At 41.5% G+C, this 24,973-nt stretch overlaps 1 protein-coding gene across 2 annotated transcripts; it reads right to left on the bottom strand.

The window, feature by feature from the left end:
- Window positions 1–359: 359 nt before the first annotated feature.
- TACC3 (transforming acidic coiled-coil containing protein 3) lies at window positions 360–22,672 on the bottom strand. 2 transcript variants are annotated; one of them, XM_019478678.2, is made up of 16 exons: window positions 22,570–22,672; window positions 16,863–17,025; window positions 16,606–16,751; window positions 12,483–13,538; window positions 10,918–10,996; window positions 10,174–10,363; window positions 8,473–8,525; window positions 7,567–7,694; window positions 7,359–7,473; window positions 6,115–6,270; window positions 5,124–5,200; window positions 4,995–5,038; window positions 4,428–4,588; window positions 2,672–2,778; window positions 1,884–2,004; window positions 360–556 (listed from the first exon to the last, which is right to left on the bottom strand). In XM_019478678.2, exons 2-16 carry the CDS (start codon window positions 17,022–17,024, stop codon window positions 488–490), a joined length of 2,664 nt encoding a protein of 887 aa, XP_019334223.1. In that variant the 5' UTR covers window position 17,025; window positions 22,570–22,672; the 3' UTR covers window positions 360–487. The 2 variants fall into 2 exon arrangements, with proteins under 2 accessions (XP_019334223.1, XP_019334228.1); XM_019478683.2 differs by lacking the exons at window positions 16,606–16,751; window positions 16,863–17,025; window positions 22,570–22,672 and adding an exon at window positions 14,419–14,483.
- Between the last annotated feature and the right edge of the window lie 2,301 nt (window positions 22,673–24,973).

The raw sequence follows: 24,973 nt of genomic DNA, 5'->3' as shown, positions 1-24,973 counted from the left end.
TGCAACTTAAGGCAAGCCACTACATATAAGGTTTGACTGCCTAGACCACCAATTCTCAGCCAAGGTGCTGGGTGACCCTAGGGTGCCACCGGAACTTTTTGAAGGGTGCCAAAATGTGAGGAGTAAGTAGGTTTTAGGAGATAAACAGAAGCTCAGGCTTGTCCCTGCCTGGATGATCCCACATCCCCACTGCCAGGCCCTTCTGCAAGGATTTAAGCACTGTAATACGTGAATTAGTTTTTGAAATGGCATGTCACTCAATTCACAGAAGTTATGGAGGGCTATTTTGAGTCTAAAAAGGTTGAAAACCACTGGCCTAAACCCTGCTTAATCCTTATAAAAACTAAGGAAGGAACAAATGCAAGTGAGAACTGTTTATTTATTTTCTACACACAATTAAAAAAAAAAAAATCACTGAACATACAAAGAAAGAAGACAGAAAAGGGAACCTGAAAGTGACTAGACATATGTACAAAAAACAGTTCAGCTATTCAAGTCTTTCCATCTTTAAAATCAAGTCATCACAGATTTTTGTTAGCTCCTCATTTTCTTTCACCTGGTAAAAGACAAAAAAAAAGTTAATGAGTCATGACCTCCTAAAACATGTGACTGCAGTCACCAGAGTCAGAAATCAGTTGGCACTACCTTGAAGAGATGTTCTATTAGAACAGGGCTTCCTCACGAAAAACTTCTTTAGGTTTCTTCACATTTTGAAGTGAACAAGTGAACATATTTCTTTAACCTCGAGGCAATGTCTGAAATGTATATTCTAGTCTTTCTGGGCAGGACGGCATACTTGGAAAGTCTCTGCTACTACTTCCAAATTCCTCTCTCTGCTGCTTATTTTTGAAAAGTTCCCCAACCAGCAGACCTATTTCAGTAACTGCAGTAGGAGCAATGTTGAATCGTTAGAGCAGTGGGGGCAAACCTTTTCGGCATGGGGCACCACAAATTAAGCTTCACCCCTCCCTCCCCAAGGACCACTCCAATTTTCTTCCCCTGCCCAATCCACCACTCTGCTCTGCCTCGTCTGCTACTCTGTAGTACCTCTAGCTAGTACTTGTAGCCATAAATGGGAAGAGGCTGCACACTTTAGAAGTTAATTTGGGGAAGATGGGCTGAGTATGGGACTTCTCTCCAAAAGAAAAGAAATGCCTTTGAATTGGTAGTATCACAAAAAAAAAAAAGTTGCAACTCTGCACTTAACTCTTATTACAGGGCTATTATAAAGAGGAAAACTAATGCCAAGCACTGCTTCTACTGCCTCATGACAGGGAAAGTCTTTATATGAACAATTAAAGAATCCCTTAATGAGCCAGACTGATAAGACAACATGACTTACATACAAGGATAAAATCCTACAGTCACAAAGTAATACATTTATTGTACAAAGCTATTAAGGAAAGAAAAAGACTAATCAATAAACATTACTGTTCATGGTTTACAGGTGCCCATTTAGGAAGCTGATTCTATTACTTTGACAATATATTAAAACTGATAAATTAAATTCATATTTGTTATTCAAGGCAAGTTAGGAAGTTTCCCCCTGAGATTCAATCTAGATGTTTTGCTGCAATTTAAACCCATACATTTTGGTCCTGCTTCTGGGATGGGAAAATAGGATTTCTTCACTGCCTTCTTTTGGACTGTTTCTAGTTTCTTTGTACCCAAAATACATGCTGTTATACCAGCTGAGTGGTATCAGCACTTACAATATGTTGCACACAACACTTCCATTGATACAATTTTTTTTAAATGGTATCATATTGCTGACTCGCATTGAGTTTGTGGCCTGCTGTCACCCCTGTCCATTTTTAGCACTGCTACTGCTAAGGAAATTAATCTGCAATTCCGTATTTATATAGCAAAATACTTAAACTAACCTTTTGTTCGAGGCTTCTCTCTAAAGACTGGACCCTCATTTGTTCTTTGCGCAAACTGGCTTGCAGTGCTAATGTCTCCGATTTGGCTTTGCTTCGTACCTGGGCAATCTCTTCATTTGCTCTGGAATGAAAGCAACTGGGGTTTAAAATGAGACTTCAAACTAATTTGCAAAACTGCTAAAATAAGGTTAAATCTGTTTTTTGGACTTTAAAAATAGTTTAACTTCTGGGAACTAGAGTGTGAAATCATAACCCTGGCAGACATTTATTTCAGTAGAGACAGATTCATCCTCTATATCACGCTGTTTAAGTGCATATCTCAGGTCTGAAGAAAAGACTATAGCCTTTATGTAGAATATGCACTTATTCAAACAGTATACACAATGCATGTAAACTGGAGGTACACCTGGACTCTCTTCTCCCTACCTCATTAACCTAGTTACCTTGCTTGAGAGCACTTTAGGTCTCTAATAGCAGCCTTAAAAGTGACAGAAGTTACTAATTTCAAGGCTGCTTTAGAAGATTTATAACAGGCAGTTTAATCAATTATACAGTTAAACGGAGTATAATTTGTGAAGTACACAGCAGAATTAAAGCATTCCTATGCAGTTAAGCATTTCATCAACGTAACCGGAATACAGGTAACAGATATTTGTTACAATGGAAACAACAAATAAAAAATTGGGATTGGCAGTGTTTTGTGGTTAAATTACTATAATTTCACTGATATATGCATACGGTAAATAAACCCTGAGTTCTCTCATATTGCCTTATGATTCCATACTCACTGGCATAGCTTTTCTTCAGCATGTTTCTTCAGTGCTTGATATCTCTGCTCTTCTTTTTTAATCCTTGCAAGGTAATCTTCGGCACATTTTTTCAGAGCCTCTTCATTCTAATCCAATAAAAGTTCAGTTAATAGCTTCTTAGACACTGGTACATAGCTTCAAAGTGTGAGGTATGCATTTGCAGTTATTCTACCTCTATGAGGACCCTTCATGTCACAGATATTTAAAACCAGGTATTAAAATCCCTTGCTTGATCACATATTGGTTAGTGGTAGCAATAGGGAATGAGTTTTCTTGTTTTTGGACTTATTCTTCATTGCCAGCATCTCAAAACCAGTTTCATGAAAGCTTGTTTCTTTAGGAAGGTAATGACAAAATACAGGTGTCCCTGTACAGTTTTAATTTCCTTATATCAATACAGGAGTTGGAGAGTAGCTAGATCCAGGCTCTCCCAGGAAGCATGCAAGCCCACAAGAAATTCAGGCTAATGAATCTTATTTTTTACTACAAGCATTAAATACTGCAGTGCTGCAGAAGCTACTAAATCAAGACAGGAAGGTTGGGGAGGAGAGACAAGTAAGTGCTCCATTATCCAAGACACAGAACCTAGCAGAGATCCCTATACAAAGTCACCAGGCCTCCCACATCCCCTTTTAGCAGTGAATGAAGAACCACCCCAATTCCTGGATGGATACTGATAAACACTGCTACAGAAATACAAGTAAATAGGCAGAAAGAAGTCCTTCCTTGGATTCACCCCTAAATGACCAAGCCAGTTTCAAGTTTGAATTAGAGGAAACAGGCAAAGATATGCAAGTTTTGAACCAATATTGTACACTAGGAATACTGGCATCAAGTCAGTCTTTCAAATGCTTTGGAATAGACAGCTCACTTGAACCTGAAGCCAATATAATCCAGTAAGAGGACATCCTGTGCACTAATTTCTGCCCAAGCCACACTGATTAAGGAGACAACTTCCACTAGTCATTCTGATACAAATTTTAAAACAAGCAACCAGACATGAAGTATGGAGTACTTCCAATTGCAAAGTACAATAAAAGTTACTTTAAAGGGATGTGGATAGCGTCGAGAGGGTCCAGAGGAGGGCCACTTGCATGATCAAGGGGAAGCAGGGTAGGGCCTATGAGGAGAAGCTATGAGACCTGAACCTGTTAAGCCTCCACAAAAAGAAGGCTGAGAGGGGATCTGGTGGCCATCTATAAACTTACCAAGGGGGACCAGCAGGCAATGAGAGAGTCCCTGCTCCCCCAAGCACTACCGGGAGTAATGAGGAATAATGGCCATAAGTTGATGGAGACTAGATTCAGGCTAGATATCAGGAGGCACTTCACAGTCAGTGGCTAGGATCTGAAACCAAATTTCCAAGGGAAGTGGTGCTCACCCCTACCCTGGGGGTCTTCAAAAGGAGGCTAGACAATCGCCTACCTGGGTTGTCTGACCCCAGCATCCTTTCCTGCCCATGGCAGGGGGTTGGACTTGATGATCTGCTTTAGGTCCCTTCCGACCCTACCAACTATGAAACTATGAAACCACGTCACAGCTAATGTTGGAGATCTTTCAGAGATGTTAGCTAGGCTTCCCCACAATTAGTAACAACTACCTAACATTCACAGCTTTAAAAGCCTGACTCTCCAAGGTATTTTAGAATTCTGCCATTTTTCCCAGGCTAGGCCTAGACAGAGACCTAGTCTCACTTTCTTGCAATTACCGTACCCGTATCTTATCATCATCTTACTTTGTGATAACCTTCCAGTGCCTCTTTCTGTTTTTCAAATCGCTTGAAGAGATCAGAGAAAGATTTCTCCATGGAGTTCAGGTCACACACAACTTGCTGTTTCTCCTCCAGCACCTTCTGGATTTCTTTCCTTGAAATCTCTTTCTGCTTTTGAGCATCCTCTGAAACAGAAATACAGGAAGGTTGTCCTTCAATTTCTTCTCATCCTCTTTAATAAAAATTAACATACAAGCAGAATGTCCCTGTTCAGGCAACAAAGGAGTCAAGGGCCAGATTGAGAGGACAGGCAGATTAGGAGGAAGCCAACCTTTATTTGCTCACAAAGTATGTTAGACAGTGGAACCAGGTACGTCTATAACCAAGGCATTTACTAATTTATTCGAGTGTAAAACTGCATGGATTAATTTATTCAATTTATATACCACCTCTCCCAACAAAAGCTCAGGGCAGTTTACAATAAGGAAACCTTATAACTTAAAAACAAACACCTAAAAATAGTATTTTAATGGTCTCTTATGTAGAAACCAGGGTCTCTCTCTGTCAATGATAGGTAAGAAGTGTACTTACCCAGCATTTGAGTTATTGTGCCTTCAAACTCTGCAACAATTTTTCTAAAAAAGAATGTTGAGAATAAAATGAGAAAAAAAAATTCAACTGAAGGAAATAAACCAAGCTGGACTATTAGCAGGCACTTACCCCATTTCTAGGTATTCCATGTGGAGTATGTTATGTTTCTTCTTCCACTCGAGAATTTCCATCTGCTTTTCGAGAACCTAAAATAAAACAGTCTTTGGTTTCATTTACAGGAATCAATACAAACGTAAGACCTTTGAAACAGAAATGAAAGATAAAATTGACAGATCTTGACAGAAGGCAACATTTATCAGACTGACTTGGTCCCTTTGAAACAATCAGGACTAGGCTTCCTTAAAAGGGCAAAAACTTTACCAAGAACTTTCTTGGGCCAAGAGACCATCTGGCCTAGCTATAAAAAACACAGGGTTCAGTTTTACCCAACCTAGTGCAACCACAGGATTTGCCAAAAGCACATTCACTCTTACTTGCTTCCAAGTAAAGATTCCTTAGAAGTGGAACATTTCCTGAGTATATAGCCTAGATCTTTCTTATGTCAGGTCATTGTTCCTTGTCCCATATTAGAAGATGATGGTGGAGCAAGATCCTCATGAAGCAAATAATAGGGGGTGAGGGCAGCCAAAAATAGGTAGTGTGTCAATGAAGGGAAGAGAAAGTCCAGATGCACTCACTCACTCATTACAAGAGCCAGGGGAGAATCCAATGAACAGGAAAGGCAGTAAAAAAATGTAGACCTGAGAGTTTCTTTTACACAACCAAGTGTGTAAGTATGTCTTTGTAGGCAGCTGGCCTGTATCAGATATATCTGTATCTTGGCCAGTGTGTGCAGCTAAATAATGCTTGAGTAGAGAACATTAAGGAGGCAAGGGAGGTGTGACAAGTTCTTATTTATTAAAATTCTCCTTTTAAATTAGAGTTAACCAACAAGTTCTCTTACAAGTCATCAAATAATTCATTCTGTGTTCCAAGAGTAAGTGCTCAGATATTGGGAGTGGATCTACTATTCTTCAGAGCTTAAGTGGAATAGGGTTTTATTCTCTGTAACAGACAGCCGTGGTACCAAGTGCTTATTCCCTATTTAAGAATGCCATACCTCTTGTTTAACCACTTCAACTGCTGCATCCAGGTCTTTTTGGCTATATTTCAGCACATCTATAATAGCATCAACTGGAGTGTTTGCAGGTGCAGCAAAAGGAGCAAGTTGTGAAACATTACTGTCTGGGATATCTAGAGTTAGAAGAACTGTATCCTGCATAAAGAGAGGAAAAAAGAGTTTAAGTGACTAATACAGCTACTTCCTATAGTTCATTCAGATTTTTAGAGATACCAACTTAACTTAAAAGTAATTTAAAAAAAAAAAAAAAGAAAAAAAAGAAAAATCTATTTGTCCAACTTTGGTTAATCATTTTTCTAGTCTAGCAATTACGTTGCAGAACTGCTATGGTAAAATATGCTCATCTTGGTCTTTGTCTACTCGCACATAGCAGCTACCCTTGGCAAACTGAATATAGTGCAAGAACAAAGTAGATGTACACTAATCTGAACTCTTACAAATGTGATTAAATATAAAAGGTAGCATTTGGCACAGAGGACATAGACTTTATTTTAGAAGTAGAGGTTCTGCCCCTCCCCCCCAAAAACAGTTACTACTAAAATGGGAACCTATGCTACCTTTAGGATCTGAAAGACAACAGGTAAATTGAAAACTAAGCCAGTTTGCAATAGGATTCCAAAAGGGGTGGAAAACACAGATCTTGAGCATGTGATTGTATTTGCCAAAGCTGAAGCTGTTCATCATACAGAAGTGGCAGTCTAACAATACCACCATCTAACATCGCAATGTCTCTAAATAAGGTTTCCTTTGAACTGTTTTGACATCGACAATTACATTCACTTAATGCTGCACCTAAATGTTAATGACTTGATTACCAAATATTGAAGCAGCATTCAAGGTATGATTGCTTGTTGTTTGTAAGCATACTACTTTCATCTGATGTCCATGCAGAGATTCACACTCCTAGATTCTTATGAACATTTGTAAAAGAAATCAGTACCTGAAGACTGAATAGGTCTATGTAGTTTTACAGCTCAGAGGCAGAGGTGTACTAAGCTATCTGACATCTCTTGACACTACTAGTCTGTTAGTCTCACTATCCACCAACTGTACCCATGCACATCTGGTTTGAAGGTGCTGGTATTACAGTTGAAAATACTGTGACCCACAGCAGTCCAAAAATGCAGAATAGACAAGAGGTTGATAAACTGTCTAATTCTCCCACTGCAGATGTCCCTCCAGAAACCCAAACAAGCAGCTTCAAATGCTTCAGATGTTCTTACTGGAGCTGTGAAAGTTCCCAGAAGATCCAGTCCTTTAGGTTTCTCTTCATTTTGAAAAGATTCAAATGCAGGCTTTATGGTTTCCCCAGGAAGTTCACTTAGTTCAACAATAGACCTGAAACAAGTAGACAGACAATTTAAAAAAAAGAGACAACAGAAAACTCAGAACAGAGTTTAGGCAATTTACTTAGGTTTAGTCTATACATACCCACTCTGAAGTGGTGCATTTAATATGTTTGTTTCACTGGTACCAGGAACCAACTTTTTGGGGCTGTCTCTTAGCAGGGGGTCAAATTTCAAATACAGTGACTGTTTCCTCAAAGCAGACTCTTTGAACTGCAAAGAAATAGTGAGATAGGTCAGCCACCACAGAACTCAAAGTCCTCTGGCTCTCTCTTGTGTAAGAGCAACCTTACACAAATGTTCTGCTACCACCTTATCACTGGTCTGCAACATGAAATGGAAAAGTTAGTTCTATTTGCATTCCTGTGACAACCTCAGCCTTGACTAACTGCCAACAATGACAGCCATCATGGTAGGATTACCAGAAGGACTCATCTTAACCCACTGCCTCAGCATAGCAATTAGATGGTATGTTCATGTCTACTACTGGCTGGATCAGATTCAAATTTGTAGCCTGGTAGGAAAGGGTTCTCTGGAGTTTGCTTACAGAGTGGGGTTTCCAGTTTACAGGAAGTTTCGCTTTATTGAAATTTGCCCCAAACACACTGACAATTTTTTTCTAGAATAAGGTGCTCCCAGCAAGTATGCATTAAAACAGACATTTGTCCATCTCATCACTGCTAGTGCATGGTCATTTCCAGCTTGCAGCTGCTGGATTTTGCATGTGGAGTGAGGCAGATGAGGACTCCATGTTTCAGGCAGACTGAGTCTAGTAGTGTGGAAGGCCTAGCCTATAAGAAATGTTCCAAAGCCCTGCATATAACAAGGGACAGACCAAGAAACCAGACAAATTATTAGAATAGCACCTAAAACTATGACAACTGAAACCTGAAGCGTTTGCAAGACATCTCAGGTTTGACAGACATTATTATTGTCTCCCTGTCCCTCCCTCCCAACTCAGGAAGCCCAACAGTTTAAGCACCATACTTACAGAGGAAGTTCCAAACTGTTCCAGGTAGTCTATTTCTATGCCTGCTCCTAAAACTAGGAATTTAAAAAGGAAATTACTAATACAGTGAAGATATAAACATTGCAATACTGTTGTTATGCACACTATCAACAAAGCTTCATAAATTACACCAAAAGGAAACGATGATAAAATCCATGTCCATCGGTTCCTGTTAAAGAGGTTATGTTGTAGCAGAAAGACAACCGAGTTTCAGCCTGGTTAGGGAAAAAAACAGGAAAAAAACCCCTTCCTCTACTGTCAAATGTATGTAGTTATTCAAGGGGTGTAGGTTGTAGCCGTGTTGGTCTAAGGACATAGGCAGACAAGGTTTCTTGGGTGAATCTGATATCTTTTATTAGACCAACCCAAATAGGTGGAGAATAGTTATTAAGCTTGCTATCTGCCTATAGTTATTCAGGAACTTTTATGTTCATTTGAAAAGTTACAGTTAGCCTATTTTAAGCTGTGAAGCATGCTCAAGTGGACACTGCTCTTGTACAAATGTAATTTTTAGCATATTGCAAGCTGACATAGTTAAATGATAAGCAGCCAGATGCTACGTCAAGTTAGCGTAGTCATTTTCCAATATACCAGCTTCACTTTGGTATTAAGATGTTTTAGTGACTGAAAACAGTTCTCATTTGTTCACACAGTTACAAAAAAAGTAACAGGCACCCATCTAGACTGTAACTAAACGTGATCTTTTGAGCACTGTGCAGTATATTTAAGTGTTTTCTAATTGCAGTCCCATACCCAGTCTGTATTAAATAAGAAAGGGCAGAAAAACTGCATCTGCATCACTATAGCTGTGTCTGCATTTGAATAGCCCTAAGAATATTAAGTGCTTTTATTAATTGGATATGAACACACGTGCTTTTCTAATGCTGCAACCTGCCAATGAAACCCATTTAAAAAAAAAAAAAAAAAAAAGGACTGTCACTCCACAGATGGTATTGCTTGGACTATATCTAAATTTAATTCTGGTTATTTAAGTCTACATCAATGCAGGGTCACTGCTGAGGTCAGGGACCTCAATTAAAAGTGAGCCATCTTCCCTGTCTGTAACATACTGCGAAGATGTGTGCACTGTGCTTCTCATTTCTTGAGCGCAGCTTTTAGAAGCCTCCACAGAGCCCTTTTAGGGAACTGTTCTACGGACATTTTGTTTCGGTTAATGGATAGTATTGAAAAGAACAGAAGCAAAAGGGCTAGAAGTTAGGAAGAAGGAGTTGTGGGATTGCTGTTTGCACACAGTTGGCTTCAAATCCAATCTTTTCCAAAAACAAACTAGTTTTGGGTACTTCACCTTCTTCTAGTACCCACCATGTAATTACTGTGGCTTTGTAGTCATTTGCCTCCACCCTACCCCAGCTGCCACGACAACCTTTTTAAAAAAAGCAAAGAAAGCTACTGTATGGAACAAGGGAATGAAGGAAGCTTCTTACTAACTGTTCATGGAAACAGACCATGAAGCAGGTTTTCCAATGTACAGTACAGTTCGAGAGCACTTTTTCCTCCCTGTAAACATCTGTTAGATCATATGTTAGAATTTAAAGGACTGTCACTTTAAAAACAAACAGGATAAGATGTAGAGAATTCAAATTAGTAACCAAACATGTTCCTGTAATAAATGGAAACATGCCTCTAAGTTTGTCTCGGCAATTAAGGAGAAACAGCTCTTACCTTCTGAAGAAGGTCTGAAGAACTCTTCAGCTTCAGTGCCAGCAACCTGGTCATTTAAGTCTACTGCTATTTCAGTTGTCGTGCTACTGGGTTCAAGTTCTTCATCAGCTACCAAGGATTTTCCATTACCGGTTAAAGCAGCAGGGACATCAACTGGTGAGCTATTCAGCGGGCTTGTACTTGTTTTTTCCTTCAGGAAGAGGGAGAGAGACTTTTTAGATCTAATGACCCTCTGAGTGTTCCATAATCACCCTTAAGCACAGAAGTACTGGTCAGGTTGGTTTGTTACCAAAATAGACCCCAGAGTCCATCAGGACAAAAGACTTCTAGTGGCCCCAGGTTGCAGTTCAACACAGTATATGTAAATCCTCATTACAGATAAGAATGATATATCCAAGATCCTGTCCTCAATTTAAAATTTTCAGGGCTGCATACTTTATAATCCTGGTCGAAGAGATGTTCCACAACATCAATTTGGTCACTTTATTCACAATGTAGTACAATTAGAGAGTCCAATCCCTCTTTTCAAAGAGGAGACTGTTCATTACATTTCAGGAAAAACAAGTATCTAGGCTTCTGAAATCTCAGCCTGTGAAAACTATATGGCATACATATAGCATACCATATAGGGGAGGAAGGAGGAGAGGAAGGGGAATAAGAATTTCACTGAAAAACAGAGCAGTTTTCTATTTAACAGCATACAGTTTTAACCAAGACCTGGCTAATCTTGAGTTTATACATTACCACAGCTAGTTCTCCTGAGGAATCTACTTCCGCTTGAATCATAGGCTTGTCTTCAGCTATAATCTGCTTAATAGCTTCCCTAAAGAGACAGACAAATGGATAAAATCAACCACAGCCGACTCACTCACATCTAGGATTTGCGTAGCCCCAGGTATCACTTCAGCACAGAAACCTTGTCTGAGACTGCACTAGGTCATCACTAGCAACATTACCCTGGTCAAATGAAAAACTTGATGTTTAAAATATGGTCTGCAGTTAAGACACAGTAAATTTATACCTCCAATCCTTTCTGCCAAACCTGAAATACATAAAGGCACCATAGAATGGCCTGTCATTCCACTTTCCTCAGCAGTTCGGTACATTAGATTCCCCCCCCAGCAACTGAACCCTTATGGGAACTTTTCTACCCCCTCCATCCCTTCCCTCCCTTTACCACTCCAGAAATTGGAAAACTTGGCTACTAACACTGGACCATGTTATAGAAATGGTCCCTAAAGCCTCCTTATGGGAGGTGTTTGGTGGTTATGTGAATTTATCAACTGAAGAGTTAAGAAATCCCTGGAGGATTGAGCCCGGAATAGCAAACAGATTCATTTCTGTCAAATAAATATATCCAGAAAGAGTTTCTACACTTTACAAGCAGCTAGTTGTTTCCAATGTGTCCAGCAGTAAAGCTGCTGGCATTTGAGTAATTAAAACTGTCTTCCACCCTAAAATGAACTGGGGCAGAGAAAAGCTTGCATCTCCTTCTTACTGTCTGATTCTAGATCTATGGCGAACGTTTATACTAACAAAAGTATTCAGAAGCAAAATCTGTGGGGCCTACACATAATTCAGTGGCTCCCAACCCATGGCTTGCAGGCATATTCCCCCGATGTTATTGTGGCAAAGGAAATTTTAAGGAATTAAAGCAAGAGTTGATGGGGAAAGCAAAACATGTACATGCAGCATATTCATTGCCCAATTTGTAAGCTGCAGGACAGCAACACTTAAAGAATGTTGCTGTAGAAGGTCTTAAATTGCCACTCCCCTCCCCTGCCCCCAGACTAGCACTTGTCTTGTATCCCTAGAAAGCAAAGTTAGTTACAAGAGACAACTGAGGATTTTCCCCCTAGGACTGTAGAACTGAAAAGCCATCCATTAATAACAAGATGCAGAAACCAACCACTATTTAGTAAATGCCTGCTAAGCTTCAGAACCTGCTGTTGAGATAAAAGTAATAAGTATCTGTTTCATTTCCCCTTACACTTTATTTCAGAGGAGTAGAGGCAGCGGGAAAAGGAGAACAAACAGAGACACTTGTCTATCTTCTTCCCTTCTCCTTTGCCTTTCACTTAGTTGACTGATGACAAAGAAGAGTTAAGATGTCAAGTCTAGCAATTCAGGAACCTGCAGATTGATACCAACCCTCAGAGCAGCACCAAGTGTGAAAGCAAGGGATTATAAGTCAGCTATTAGCTACTTGCCTAGGACACTAAATTGAAATATTTAAAAAGTCACCTGCCCACCAAAAAAAAGAGGACACAAGACAGTTCTATAGAGTTCAAGTAGGCAGATTTACTTACTGACTTCCAGACCCATTTTTCTCGGCCGTCTCACTAGCACCTGACCTGTCGTCCTGCTCTGCAGAAGGAAGTTCTTTTTCAGGAAAGTCATGATCCTCTTCCTCTGGCAGGTCAGCTTTTTCTGTGCTGGGGCACTTGGGTGAACCACACACTTTGGAACCGCCTCCAAAAGGGTTAAAGTTGGGATCATCTAGCTTGTCCCAGTCAAAGGTATAAGATGCTTTGGGAACAGGAATTTCCTCTTCTGTTTTAATTTGGCTTTTTGCTTCAGAGCTTTCTGATGTTTTTCCTTTGATTCCCACCACTTTTTTGAGAGGAGGTTTAATTCCAGACTTCTTGCCTAGTTTCTTAGGAGGTGGCTTTTTACTAACCACATTATCAAAATCAAATTCCAATTTGATGGATTCTGCCTTGCCAATACTAGGTTCTTCCACAGGTTTTGATTCTTTTGCTGAAGTTCCTCCTGCTGCTGGACAAATTTGAAGCTGTGAACTCCCAGTTTCGAAAGGATTTATTATGTCAGTGCCGTTTGGATCAAAGTTGTAGGACACTTCTGCAGGTGGTAGAATATTCTTTAGCTGCGTTGATGTCTCAGAAGGATCAGTCTGGCTGTCTGCACTAGAAGCAGGCTTTGTATCCAGCTCAGAGTCATGAGGAATCACCTTAGGCTCATTACCCAACACCAGAGAAATTGTCTCTTTTTCCATACAGCTTGTAGTGTCTTCATTTAGCCTTGAAGGTTCTGGCACAGAAGCAGTTAGTGAGGAAGTAAAAACTGTATCATCCAGTGAAGGTGAATTGCTATCATTTTCCTCACAGGTTTTTTCAGTGCTGGTAGATACTTGAATGGGAGACTTAATGCTCTCTGGAGACTTCTGCAACTGAGCAGAACTCTGGAATGGGTTGATGTTGTCCAAGTTATCGAAGTCAATGTTGTACGAACCTTGACTTTTCACTGGCATTTCATCATCTGGATAAGGAGCAATACTGGCCTTCTCTTGCATTTGTGTATCCGCTCTTGTAGATCCTGCCTCAGCTTCAGTTACTTGTTGACTTCTGCAGCAGAAAAACTCAACATTAAAATCTATAATAGTTATATTAAAGACATCATTTTAAAAAATTGCTCCAAATTTGCAAATTTCTTTGCTTTTGTCTCACATGGCAACATGGTCTGTTGCTATAACTGCATTATGGAAAAACTGGCAAGACTGGTTGAAAAGGGCATTTGGTTAGTATCCATATACTCAGTTTCTGTGCAAGTACAAATTACTGCAAATCTTTTCCCCTTTGGGGGATTCACTACCAAATACAAACTTTTAAATAAGCCTGCATATAGACTTAATAGGTACTGCCGTACTTACAAGCCAGTTGGTGTTAACAAACTCCTGTATTTCAGCAGTTTGTGGTGCACCTTCCTGGAAAATGATTCATACAGAAAGTGTAGAGTTGTGAACATTAGTGTACTGTGTCTGATTATAACATGACTCATTCATGCTCTGCTTTGTCTGATCATTGTGCTTTGGTTGAATTTCAAAGACTGGATTTTAATAGTTTAGTATAACAGAGCAGAAGAGCAAAGTTGAAGGCAAGGAGAAAAACTTTGAGATTACTGGACAAGAAGGCTGGCTTCTCTAAAAAAGCAAACATCACAGAAGCATTCTGTGTACCCATTACAAATTCTAAAATTATGTTCTCCGTGTTAAGAGTTTCTCCAAACCTAAGTTCAGACTATAGAGAGTTAAGACATTACTTCCTGAAACAGGATTTCCTCCCATTGTTGTGTCCCTTTTGAATGGGGTGCAAGAATAATTATTTCTATGTATGGCATTCAAGCATCATATACAGAAGTATATGACCAAAAGAAGAACAAGATCATTAAAATGCTAGTTTGAAACAACTGAAAGTAATGATATAGAGTCCACTAACATCTCCTCACCCTGTTCGGAAGCCTCTTCTCCCTTGAGTTCAGACCGGAGACTTGTCTAAGTAGTTAAGGCCCCTCCCATCCTCCTTTAGTATTTAACCCAATAAATGCCTGCTACAAAGCTAGGCAATATAGAGCATTATTTATTTATTTTATGACTCTGTAGTACCTCCCTTTTCTTAGTTCTAGGATAAATCACTCTATTTAATACAGTGCTGTAATATACGGCTCATTCTGGCAATGGGAAGGGAGAAAGAACATGTACAAGGGCAATCTCTCCTGAACTGCTGTTACACTTGCCTTTGCTTACGACTGTACCCTACAATCAGTAGCTGCTTATTACTACAAAAAGTTCATTGACCAAAGGGCAGATGTCTGAAATCCACACTTTTAAGAAGTCGGGCATAAATAGTTCAGCTGCCATAGAAGTAACGACTTAGTTATAACCGTTCACACCTGAAGATTTAAATCTAAACAATGCCGTCAACCCCAGAGGGGCTACATGGGTTAAAAAAACTTTTCCTGATGCTCAAAGATTGTTCAGTTCTTTTGCATTCAGTTTGACAATACATTTCTACCAATCTTTGTTTTCAGATAACTGTATACATGAGCGATACTGAAGATTTGATCGTTCCTGCACTGAAAAACAAACAAAACCCATAGCCAAAGGGCTTCTCTTCACTGCAGCACGAGCTCAAATTACATCCTCAGCATCCTTCCTTGTTAGACTACTACTCCACACACACCTCTAACTGCACGGTATAGTATCTTCTTTTAAACTCCAGATGACCAGGCCTTCTAGGGATATGAGTTGAAGTCTGAGCACTGCTGAAACAGGAGTTAGCAATGTCCTGGAGATGCAGTTCTGCACTAATAATCTCCTCATTTTGTCCTACCAGAATGTTTTGAACCTCAGCCACTCTCACCCAAAATAAGCTTAATGCAGTGTATGAATAAGTTAAGAAAGCAACCTGAGGAGCACAGTAATAACTGAATGATGGAAAGGAAAATTTAAGCTCATCAGCCTTGGACAGTCAAACCTCTGCTAGCCACCTGATGAACTGTTTTTGGTTTCAGGGATATCAAATCACACCCCATGGTCCAGATTTGGTCTGGGCTTTCGGGCTACTTCCAGATTGAATCCACTGGGCAAGCAGCCTCAGTGTGAGAGGGGCTGTGTCAGCACAGCCCTCACTCTCCCTCCTGCTGCCAAAAGCCATGTCCAAGAGGACCCCAAGATTGTGGTGGATCCTGACCTCTGTGAGCCATGCTCCCAAATTCCCTAGTTCAAGGGTGCTCTGTTTGACACCCCTGGTCTAGAACTTTCAGACTAATGCTGTAAATTCCCATTTCTATTACAATCTTTAGTGTAAGTGTTTAAAGGGTGTTTAAAGCCCCAAGGAAAACAAACAAACAAAAACCCCAAGCATATCCACAGAAACGCAAAGCAAAGGACAGTTAAGTACAAGTACCAGTCTGGAATTGCTTTCTAAAGATGCTCCTGAACAGGCAGTCAACTCAGGTTTTTCAGATCAAGTGCATGCACCCCATCTGAAGCTAGAAGAAGCCCAATTGAAATACTAGACCCTGCTTCAGGTTTGACAGTTTAGGCCAGTGTTGCAGCAACCTGGGTTGCCTTGAGATCTTTTCAAGGGTGCCACACAATGTTATCACTGCTAGGTGTGCAAGCATGACTCAAGATAAATGCAGAGATTTCAAATAGGAACCCATAGTATTAAAAGCACTCTCTTCTGTTGTGGTCTTTCCAACTTCTTTACAACCAAAGGATGACTCTATTACATGTCTGCATTTGGTGCCTTTGTGAACTCAAGATGCTTAAGAAAAAAACAACGTTCTGTCTACTTCCATGGCAGTAAGGAAGCATTATTTATTTCACACTAGGTAAACTGAGGCAGGGAGAGGTCAAGTGATTCATTTAGCATCACTAGCTGTTAGAAATTGAACCCAGAAGTTGGAATGTTATAAAGGAGTTGCTTCATGTTATTTGTTTCCAGCATCTCTTGATGTCAAGTGTGGAAGCTCCTCTGCTTACATTTAACTACAGCATGGGGTTACCCTTAGACAATTTAGAACAAGTTATGTGAGAGTTGATTTAGGCAGCTTTCTAATGGGAGACAGCCATCCTTTACACATACTGATCACCCCCAGATAACTTCAGGGATAATCTGCACTACTCACTCAACAGTGCTGATTGCAGCTAGGTGAAGATCCCCTATAACTCCTGCACAGTCCTTGAGAATGAGAGTGGTCTCGAGTTTGTCTGCCATGTTAGGACTTAGGATTCTGTGAGTCTGAGGATCCCGAAGAGGAGTGTGAAAAGTTACCTTTGAGGACAAAAGAAAAAAAAAGAGATTTGAATAGTCTGCAGCTCCAAGATACCACGCAGCAGGCAAGTAAGATCACAGAAAGAAGCCAGAGTAACCACACATACGTACCTTCATAGATTTTGCAACATTTTTCGGTGGCAAATTTTCTTTCTGTGATGGACGAAGAATAGAAGGTCTCCCCGTAGGGTCTGGTGGTGCGAAAAGGAAGGCACCGCTTTCTGCTGTTAGGTCATCACTGATGTTTTCAACATTTAAATTCTGCAGACTCATTCTAAGGAGTAGGGGAAAAAAACCTATTTAGGAAGCCATGTGAATGAGGGTGTGGTCAGACAGCTGCATTTCCAGATAGTTGGACTCTAAAACAGCCAGCTAGCCACACGCTGGTGAAGCAAAAGTAGAACAGCCATCAAACTGAGTTTTACCAACATTCAAAATCCAGGTGAGGCTGTTTTCCAGTATACTATAGGGTGTCATTATTACTGAATTACCACAGCCCCTCTGCTTTTCACAGTTCTCAAGAGAATTCACCGTGCATAATATACTTCCACTATTAACAAGAATCCTGTGATCAGTTTGTCCAGCCTGTAAACCACAACATGGTAATAGCAGTTCCTTCCCAACCTTCTCCTCTCCCCCCAACAAAAAAAGCATTACGTAGTCATCCAGCAGCCATATGACATTATGACTAAGTACAGCCATGGTGAGTGGGCAGAATGCCTGCAAAGTTTCTCTATGCTACTCATGTTATGAGCTTATACACATGCAAAATAGAGAGAGCTCTTGGATACTCCTATTGAGCAGAGTCCTTAATATCAGTTTAGGGAAGTGGTACTGAACACATGCAGGTTTTCACTTCTTAGAGTAATGCTAGTTATTAATCCCAAAAGATTCATTCTAGTTAGGCACATATGACTGTATGCTCTTATTTTGAATATAATTTTGGCATAAGAAACAGATAAAAGCAATGAACTTCCATACAGTATTATCTTTTTAAAAGAAGCCTACTATATACATCCCTCTACCATGGAAATGTTTTATTAGTGTTTAAAAAAAAAGTCATAATTTATAGTACACTGACTTCTAGAACTTGTACCAAGGGTAAGACTGAAGGAAACTACTTTAGAGCAAAGAGAAAGCAAGCCTTAAACGACATCCTTTACAAGCGACTGTGTCTTTACAAGACTGTTTATCGCTGGACTAAAGTGAGGCGCTATGGTGAAATCTAGAAGATTTTGGATAGATCCGATATGAGAAATTTACAGGGACAGCAACAAGTGAGGTAGATTTCTTGGCTAGCATGAGCTGGATCTATTGGAATGGCATGGGACAAAAAAAATCTCCCTAGTAAGCATTCTGCTAAAATGCTTTTTAGCATAATTACCAAGTAGGTACAGTCATTATATTAGATGGCAAAGTTACAATGCTTATTAAAGTTGGTATTTTATATGTAACCCGGGCAGTACTCCAAGAGGTACCCCCTCTCCAAATGAAGGGATCAAAGCAGGTGCACAAGCGCTGTAGGAGGTGTAGGGACTCTCCTCCCCCTATAGAGCAGAGCCAGACCACCAATGGGGACTTAACCATATACCTTTTAATGAGAGAACAATACTGGGAACATAACCAGTATAAACCAGGGGGTATAGGGGACACTACAATGCCCCGAGGGGGCAAGATTCAACAAAGGTTAGACATTTACAATCATAGACAGTCATCCAGTTGACAAAAAACAGGGTTAACCAAAGTGTAAAACACAAACAGCAGAACAAACAATACTGGTTGGTAAAATATACAAGGCACAAAATACAAAATGTCAAATGACAAGGAATATAGGGCCCAAGTACCTGGAGGGGGAGAAAGGGGGAAAACACAATGGCCCCTTTCTACTGCAAGAAGAATTTCTCCCTGTTAGCTCACTCACCCCAAGGCACCCCACCTAGGACTTGAACTCTGATCTCCCATGTGGTAGGCAGAAACTCTCCCACCCAGCCACCAGTGCTAGTACTGCTCTAAGCTGCTGGGGGCTTGACCTTCCTGGTGCCCCAGCCTCAGGACAAGCTGCCAGACCTCTTATTGGAGGAACTGAAAGCAGGGCTGGGAACCTCTCAGGTCACTGCTCAGATCTTTGCTGGAGCTGGGGAGCCTCTCCTGCTAGCCACAGCCTCTCATAAATGATCCTGGAGCCCAGCAGGATGCCTCTCGGCTGGCTGCACGCCGCGCTGCTGAGGGTCCAACTGCTGCCTGCAGGTCTCGCTCCTTCAGGCTCTTCTGGGGCAACTGCTCCCGCCCCACTGGCCCAGCTCTTTGAATCTCCTTCCTTGTGGTCCCTGGCTAGTCTCCCCTGAGTCAGCTGCGCTGCCCCTTTTATCCCCCTTCAGGTGACCCAAGGGACCAATCAGGGGACACGGAGGGTGAGTCTCTGGGGCCTGACTGGTGAGGAAAGCGAATCCTCCAATCATCTTTTACCCCTTCAAAACTCCTGGGCCAAATCATTACCAGATTGGTGAGGAAAGGGAATCCCAAGTCCTCCAATCATCTTTTGCCCTTTCAAAACCCCTGGGCTAGGTCACTGCCAACTAGCCCGTCACATATAGAAAGCATAGAAAGTTAGGGTTGGAAGGGACCTCAAGTGATCATCTAGTTCAACCTCTGCTCAAAACAGGACCATCCCAACTAGATCAGGCCAACCAAGGCTTTGTCTAGCTGGGTCTTAAAAACCTCCAAGGATAGAGATTCCCTCACCTCTCTGGGTAAGCTGTTCCAGTGTTTTACTACCCTCCTAGTGATAAAATTCTTCCTAATATCTAACCTAAACCTCCCTTTCTCCAACTTCTGTCATCTGCCACCACTGAGAACAGTCCAGCTCCACCCTCTTTTAAAACTGCCCTCCAGGTAGTTGAAGGCTGCAATCAAATCCCTGTATGTGTCTTCTCTTCTCTAAACTAAATAAGCCCAGTTCCCTCAGCCTGTCCTCATAAATCATGTGCCCTAGCCTGCTAACCATTTTTGTAGCCCTTCGCTAGACTCTTTTGTTGTATTTTGAATCATTAAAATAACAGTTTAACTGCTACTGGCCTTTCAATTTGCCAGAGGAAGTCTAGCTGAATTACAGACATGGTCAGTGGAATTCCAGCAGCGCTGAAGATAGCAAATTACTTTAATTCAACATTTGAGTAAGATCTTACCTGCATACATTAGATAATGGCTGTAAGTGCTATTCTATGGTCTATTTATACAATTATGCTCCTGTTATACTTGTGATATTACTGCATAATTGGGTGTAGAATGGGATAGAGCTAAGGCTGTGAAAGCCATCACTGAGCTTTCTGTACAATGTATACAAAACTTCACCATTTGTGTTGGGTTTGAGCACGGGATAGTTAAGTACAAGTACCAGTCTGGGATTGCTTTCTAGTGATGCTCTTGAACAGGCAGTCAGCTCAAGTTTTTCAGATCAAGTGCATGCACCCAATCTGAAGCTAGAAGAGGCCCAGTTGAAATACTAGACCCCGCTTCAGGTTTGACAGTTTAGGCCAATGTTGCAGCACCCTGGGTTGCCTTGAGATCTTTTCAAGGGTGCCACACAATGTAATCACTGCTCGGCGTGCAAGCCCGAGTCAAGATAAATTCACCCAAAGAACCTTGTCTAAAATTTCAAATAGGAACCCATAGTATTAAAAGCACTCTCTTCTGTTGTGGTCTTTCCAACTTCTTTACAACCAAAGAATGACTCTATTATTTCTCTGTAGTCAAAAAACAAGTAACAACCAAGAGCTGGCCTTTTCCAATGGGTGCCCTGAGACGAAGGAGACTGTCTAGGAAACAACAGACAAAGCCACACACAAATCCTGAATGCTTAAGGTTTGCAATGAGTTTGCAGCAGACACGAATGGGATTATTGTACTCCAGTACTACTAATCCAGTTATCTGGGCAACAAACAGCATACAAGTATTGCTGACATTTTAGTCTTAGTCTGCCTTTGTGACCAATGTTTAGACCTTTAGTCATGTGCAGTCTAAACCCTAACTAATGCTTAAAACCTAATGAGAGCGACATAGGGCTCATGCACAACACCACAGAAAGTCTCAAAGTAGCATTGGAGTGGTCCTGTAGCTGGGATGGTCCTGGAAACACGAGTGAAACACAGAGTTTTTGACAATATTTCTTGATGTCCAATACAACTCAGATCACATTTTGCATAGAAAAACTTAGTATTTGGAAAGAAAACTAACTACAGCCAACATGGTTTCAAATGCAGCGCTGATACCCTTGGCAAACGGGCAGTCTGTAAATCCCCAATGAATGCAAGGCCTGCTGCAAGGATTCAGTTATTAGTGACACACGGGATTGTATTACAACAGGGATATCAAATTCTTCTGGCCCCAAGGGCTGGATCAGCGCCATTTCCCCATCCCCACGCTCCTTGCCAGATCCAGGGCACATGACCCCTGCTCCTGCTGGTCTGGGACCTGGCAGGAAGGGGATCAACATCCTCGGTGCTTGGCTGCCACTGGGTGAGGAGGAACGAGCCACAGGGCTGTGCTGGGGGTCTCACTCACCGTGGCTGTCACTGTAGGGATATGTCCCATTGAAGTGAGAATTGGGGAAAATTGCTATCTGGCCCATGGGACATGTCTGATACCCCTCTACTTTGTTGTGATTTGCACAACAAAGAGCACATCCCAAAGACACTCTCATGGACCCAGAGGGACAGATTTCTAGCTTCAGCCTCCCCTGTGCAAAAATGAAGTTGATTTCCTACCGATGGGGACTTTTTACCATCTTTAACTTTCCCTGAGCCTGATGAAGGGCATGTGAGCCCAAAAGCTTGCTGAAAAAAAGATTTTTTTTTTGCAATTTCTCGGTTGGTTTAATAAAAGGCATCATCTCAGAAGCAACAGTTCTGGATTTTTTGCATTTCTTTTTGTCTCAAGCCAACATGGTGACCAAATACACTACAGCATTTGAGAAGGACATCTCAGGCGCCTGGGACAGAAGTTTCATAAACTGGTTTGACCCAAACCAGCTAAGTCTGATACTACATTCAACCCGGTTTATCTTAAACCAGTTCCAGACGTTTTGAAACGGGTTGATGTGCATTGAACTTCTGTTCCGTTAGAGGTTTAAACCCGTTTTTGATGACTTAAACTGGTTCACGTGTAACTTCTGTCCTTAGCCCAAGGGTGGAAATCAGGTAGGACGAGCAGCAGTCAGCACCTATGGGATCACATCCAGCACGCTTAACCGTTTTGAAAAGTTTATGCAATTTAGAGAGAACCCTTAGATTATTTTGCTAATTAAAATATTAGTCATAGAAGTCAGACAGAAGTCGGGCTGGACGGGACCTCCAGGGGTTATCTCGACCGGCCCTTGCCCGAGGCAGGCCCCACTACAGAGGAAGGCAACGTCCCCCTGCATCTCACGGGGGAGACATCCCTTCCTCACCACAAACAGCCCTGGCACACTGCCCTCCTCCACCCCTTTATTCACTTTTGTGACAGACTTGTGCATAGTTCATATAGAGTTGATAGTGTGCAAAAGGCAGAAGTGTGTGTGTCCTTGCGAGGGAGAGTGAAAGAGTACATGTGCAAGGGGGGGTTCGCGTATCTTTGTGTGTGCATATGCAAGGGCGAGTGTGCATGTGTCTTTGTGTGCCCGTGTGCAAGAGGAAGAGTGTGCAAGACAGGGGAATGTGCGTGTCCTTGCGTGCGCGTGTACAATAAGGGGGGGCGTGCGTGTGGCTTTGTGTGCGAGTGTGCAAGAGCACGTGTGCAAGGGGGAACTTGCCCGTGCATGCGAGCCCTGACCCGGCCCTACCTGCCTGCCGAGCGGCCCTGCCCGGCCGGGTGCCCGAGCCCACAGTCCACCTCTACCTCCACCTCAGCCCCGCGCGCCGCCGCCGGATTTCAAATTTCAACGGCGCCGCTCTCGCCAATGAAAGGGCAGGAGCTGCGAAAGGCCGTGGTGATGCCTGTCTGAATGGACCAATCAGAGAAAGGTAGAAGGGCGGGACAGCCGAGCACTCAACCAATAAAGATGTTCCGGATGCTGGAAGCAACCAGGGGGTGGGGTGCTGCGTGAAGCACGCTGGGAAATGTAGTTCGCGGGGCTAAGGCCACTGCCCTGCTCTTCTTCCAGGAGTGAGAGTTAACCCTGGAGGAGCAGAACGAGGTCCTGAACCACGTGATCTCGGGGAAAGCAATGAGAGGCTAACATTACTAGAGAATTAAAGACGAAAAAAACCTGCTTGATTTAATATAAATAATTTTTTTCTGCTTTCTTCCAAAGACAAATGTGTCATATTGAATGAACTAGTTTGAATGTTTGTAATGGTTGCCCATTAGCCAGTTTCAGAAAGAAGATAAGATTTATCTCCTTATCTAGGTCATTGTTTTGGACTACGTGTAGAAGATCCAGACTTTGCTTAAAGTTTTAACTCTTGAATTTTATCTTTAGAAGTCTTTAACAAAGAGAACCTGAAAATGATCCTTAAAGCAAATATCCTGAGTGCGGAGAGATCTAACCCTAGGGCCTTTTCGAAAAGATTGGAAAGAAAAGGTCACTTGCAGTGATATGGAAGTTCCCCAAAGTCATTAGAATTTTCAAGAAAGAAACTGATTACCAAGCAAAAGAATCTGTTGAGTAAGATCTGAGCCCAAATTTGGGGGTAATGACAGGTTTGAGTAGGAGTGGCCCAGGACGGTAACTCACTCAATAAAAACCGTAACTTACTCTCCCAAATTGGAGGTGACTATACTTGCAGAACAATGAAGGAAGAATCGCAAGCGTAGACCGGATCAGACTGATCACCTGAACCACCCTCTCCGTGAACACGAATCTCTTAGTTCACGCTGAAGCTGCAGAGCGCCCGAAAGGGACTGAAAGAAGGGGACTTAGTCCTATCAGTATTGAGGCCAGCCCATTGAATTGTATTGCTGAGGCGAGCCCATTGAACCGTACTGCTGTGGCCAGCCCATTGAATCGTACTGCTGAGGCCAGCCCATTAAATTGTACTACTGAGGAATGAAACCATATTTAGGTGTTTGGCTTCTCGGAATTCTAGGATTGTAAGTATATTATGCAAATAATAGTATTGATTCAAGTGTAACTTTTAGTTGTAATTGTAGTTGTTTTTGTAATACTAATTCTTAAAGCATTGTTTGAGAAGGAAGCGCATTCGGAGCATTGTTTCTGATATATGTAATTATTGTGTTCTTAATTTTTGTGGTATTTCTTAAAGCTAAGCAGTGTTATATGCGTAGCAAAGAATTTTAAAATAAAATTGTGTTGTATGAATTAAGTGTGTAATCATTGTGAAATCGTGCAATCAATACTTCCCCAGCCAGTGCATCAAAACGAATCAGTAAATTGTGTGGGATTTTCTCTATTCCATAACCCACTAGAGACAAAATGCTGCAATGTTTCCTGTAGGGTGCTGGACGTGCCCCATAGCTTTCTGTCTCAAGCAATACAAAATATTGTTTTAATGTAACGTCATTTTCCAAATCATGATCTTGCCTCTTACAAATATTACTTATAGACTCATCACTCCAATGCTATCACTGCACTGTCATTATTCTTCCCTAATAACCTCTGCAAGCAAATCACAAGTTAAAAACCTGCTGCTCTTAGTCTGTTTTAATTGCAGATTTACTGTGAAACTTGCTGCGCTCCAGCTCTTGAGTCAGGAAGGCGGCTGCATTAGCCAGAGACCGTGCTACAACTATAGAAACAATTAAATCTCTTAGGCTGAAGTGCCCTACAATGAAATGCTGCAACCTCCTTTGCAAGATCCACACTATTTTGGTTTAAATATGACTTTATTGGCAAAAACAGGCACATGAAGCGTTAGTAAAGTGTACAAAGAACCAAGAAATCTGTCCTCCATTTGCAATGTTTCAGCCATCTGCCAAGATGCAGATCCCTAGAGTGTTTGTGGTTTTACTCTCTGTCCATTTGTTGTTAATTTTTAATTCATGACAAGTTAGGGCCCCATGAGATGCTCTCTGTCCTCTAGGGTGATGCAGTTTTCCTCTTTAATAGGAAGCCTCAGATTATGGCTGTTTATCCTGAAGTGCAGGCTGTGTGCCCAGCGCTGTTGAAGACAAAAAAACCCTAATTTCTGCTGTTATTTTTATGACCAGTAGCCACACTCAAGGAACAAGGGCTAGAAGGGACGTCCAGAGGTCATCTAGTGCATCCCCTTTCCTGAGACAGGATC

The sequence above is a fragment of the Alligator mississippiensis genome, chromosome 2, assembly GCF_030867095.1.
Source record: "Alligator mississippiensis isolate rAllMis1 chromosome 2, rAllMis1, whole genome shotgun sequence".
NCBI lineage: Eukaryota > Metazoa > Chordata > Crocodylia > Alligatoridae > Alligator > Alligator mississippiensis.
This window is presented reverse-complemented; position numbering and strand designations above follow the sequence as displayed.

What these genes read in the sequence shown, in the direction of transcription:
- TACC3 (XM_019478678.2), bottom strand. Translation starts at nt 17,024, where the DNA reads ATGAGTCTGCAGAATTTAAATGTTGAAAACATCAGTGATGACCTAACA. An exon ending in ATGTTGCAAAATCTATGAAG is followed by an intron (nt 16,752 to 16,862) that starts GTACGTATGTGT and finishes TTGTCCTCAAAG; the next exon opens with GTAACTTTTCACACTCCTCT. An exon ending in CACTGGAAGGTTATCACAAA is followed by an intron (nt 2,779 to 4,427) that starts GTAAGATGATGA and finishes TTATTGGATTAG; the next exon opens with AATGAAGAGGCTCTGAAAAA.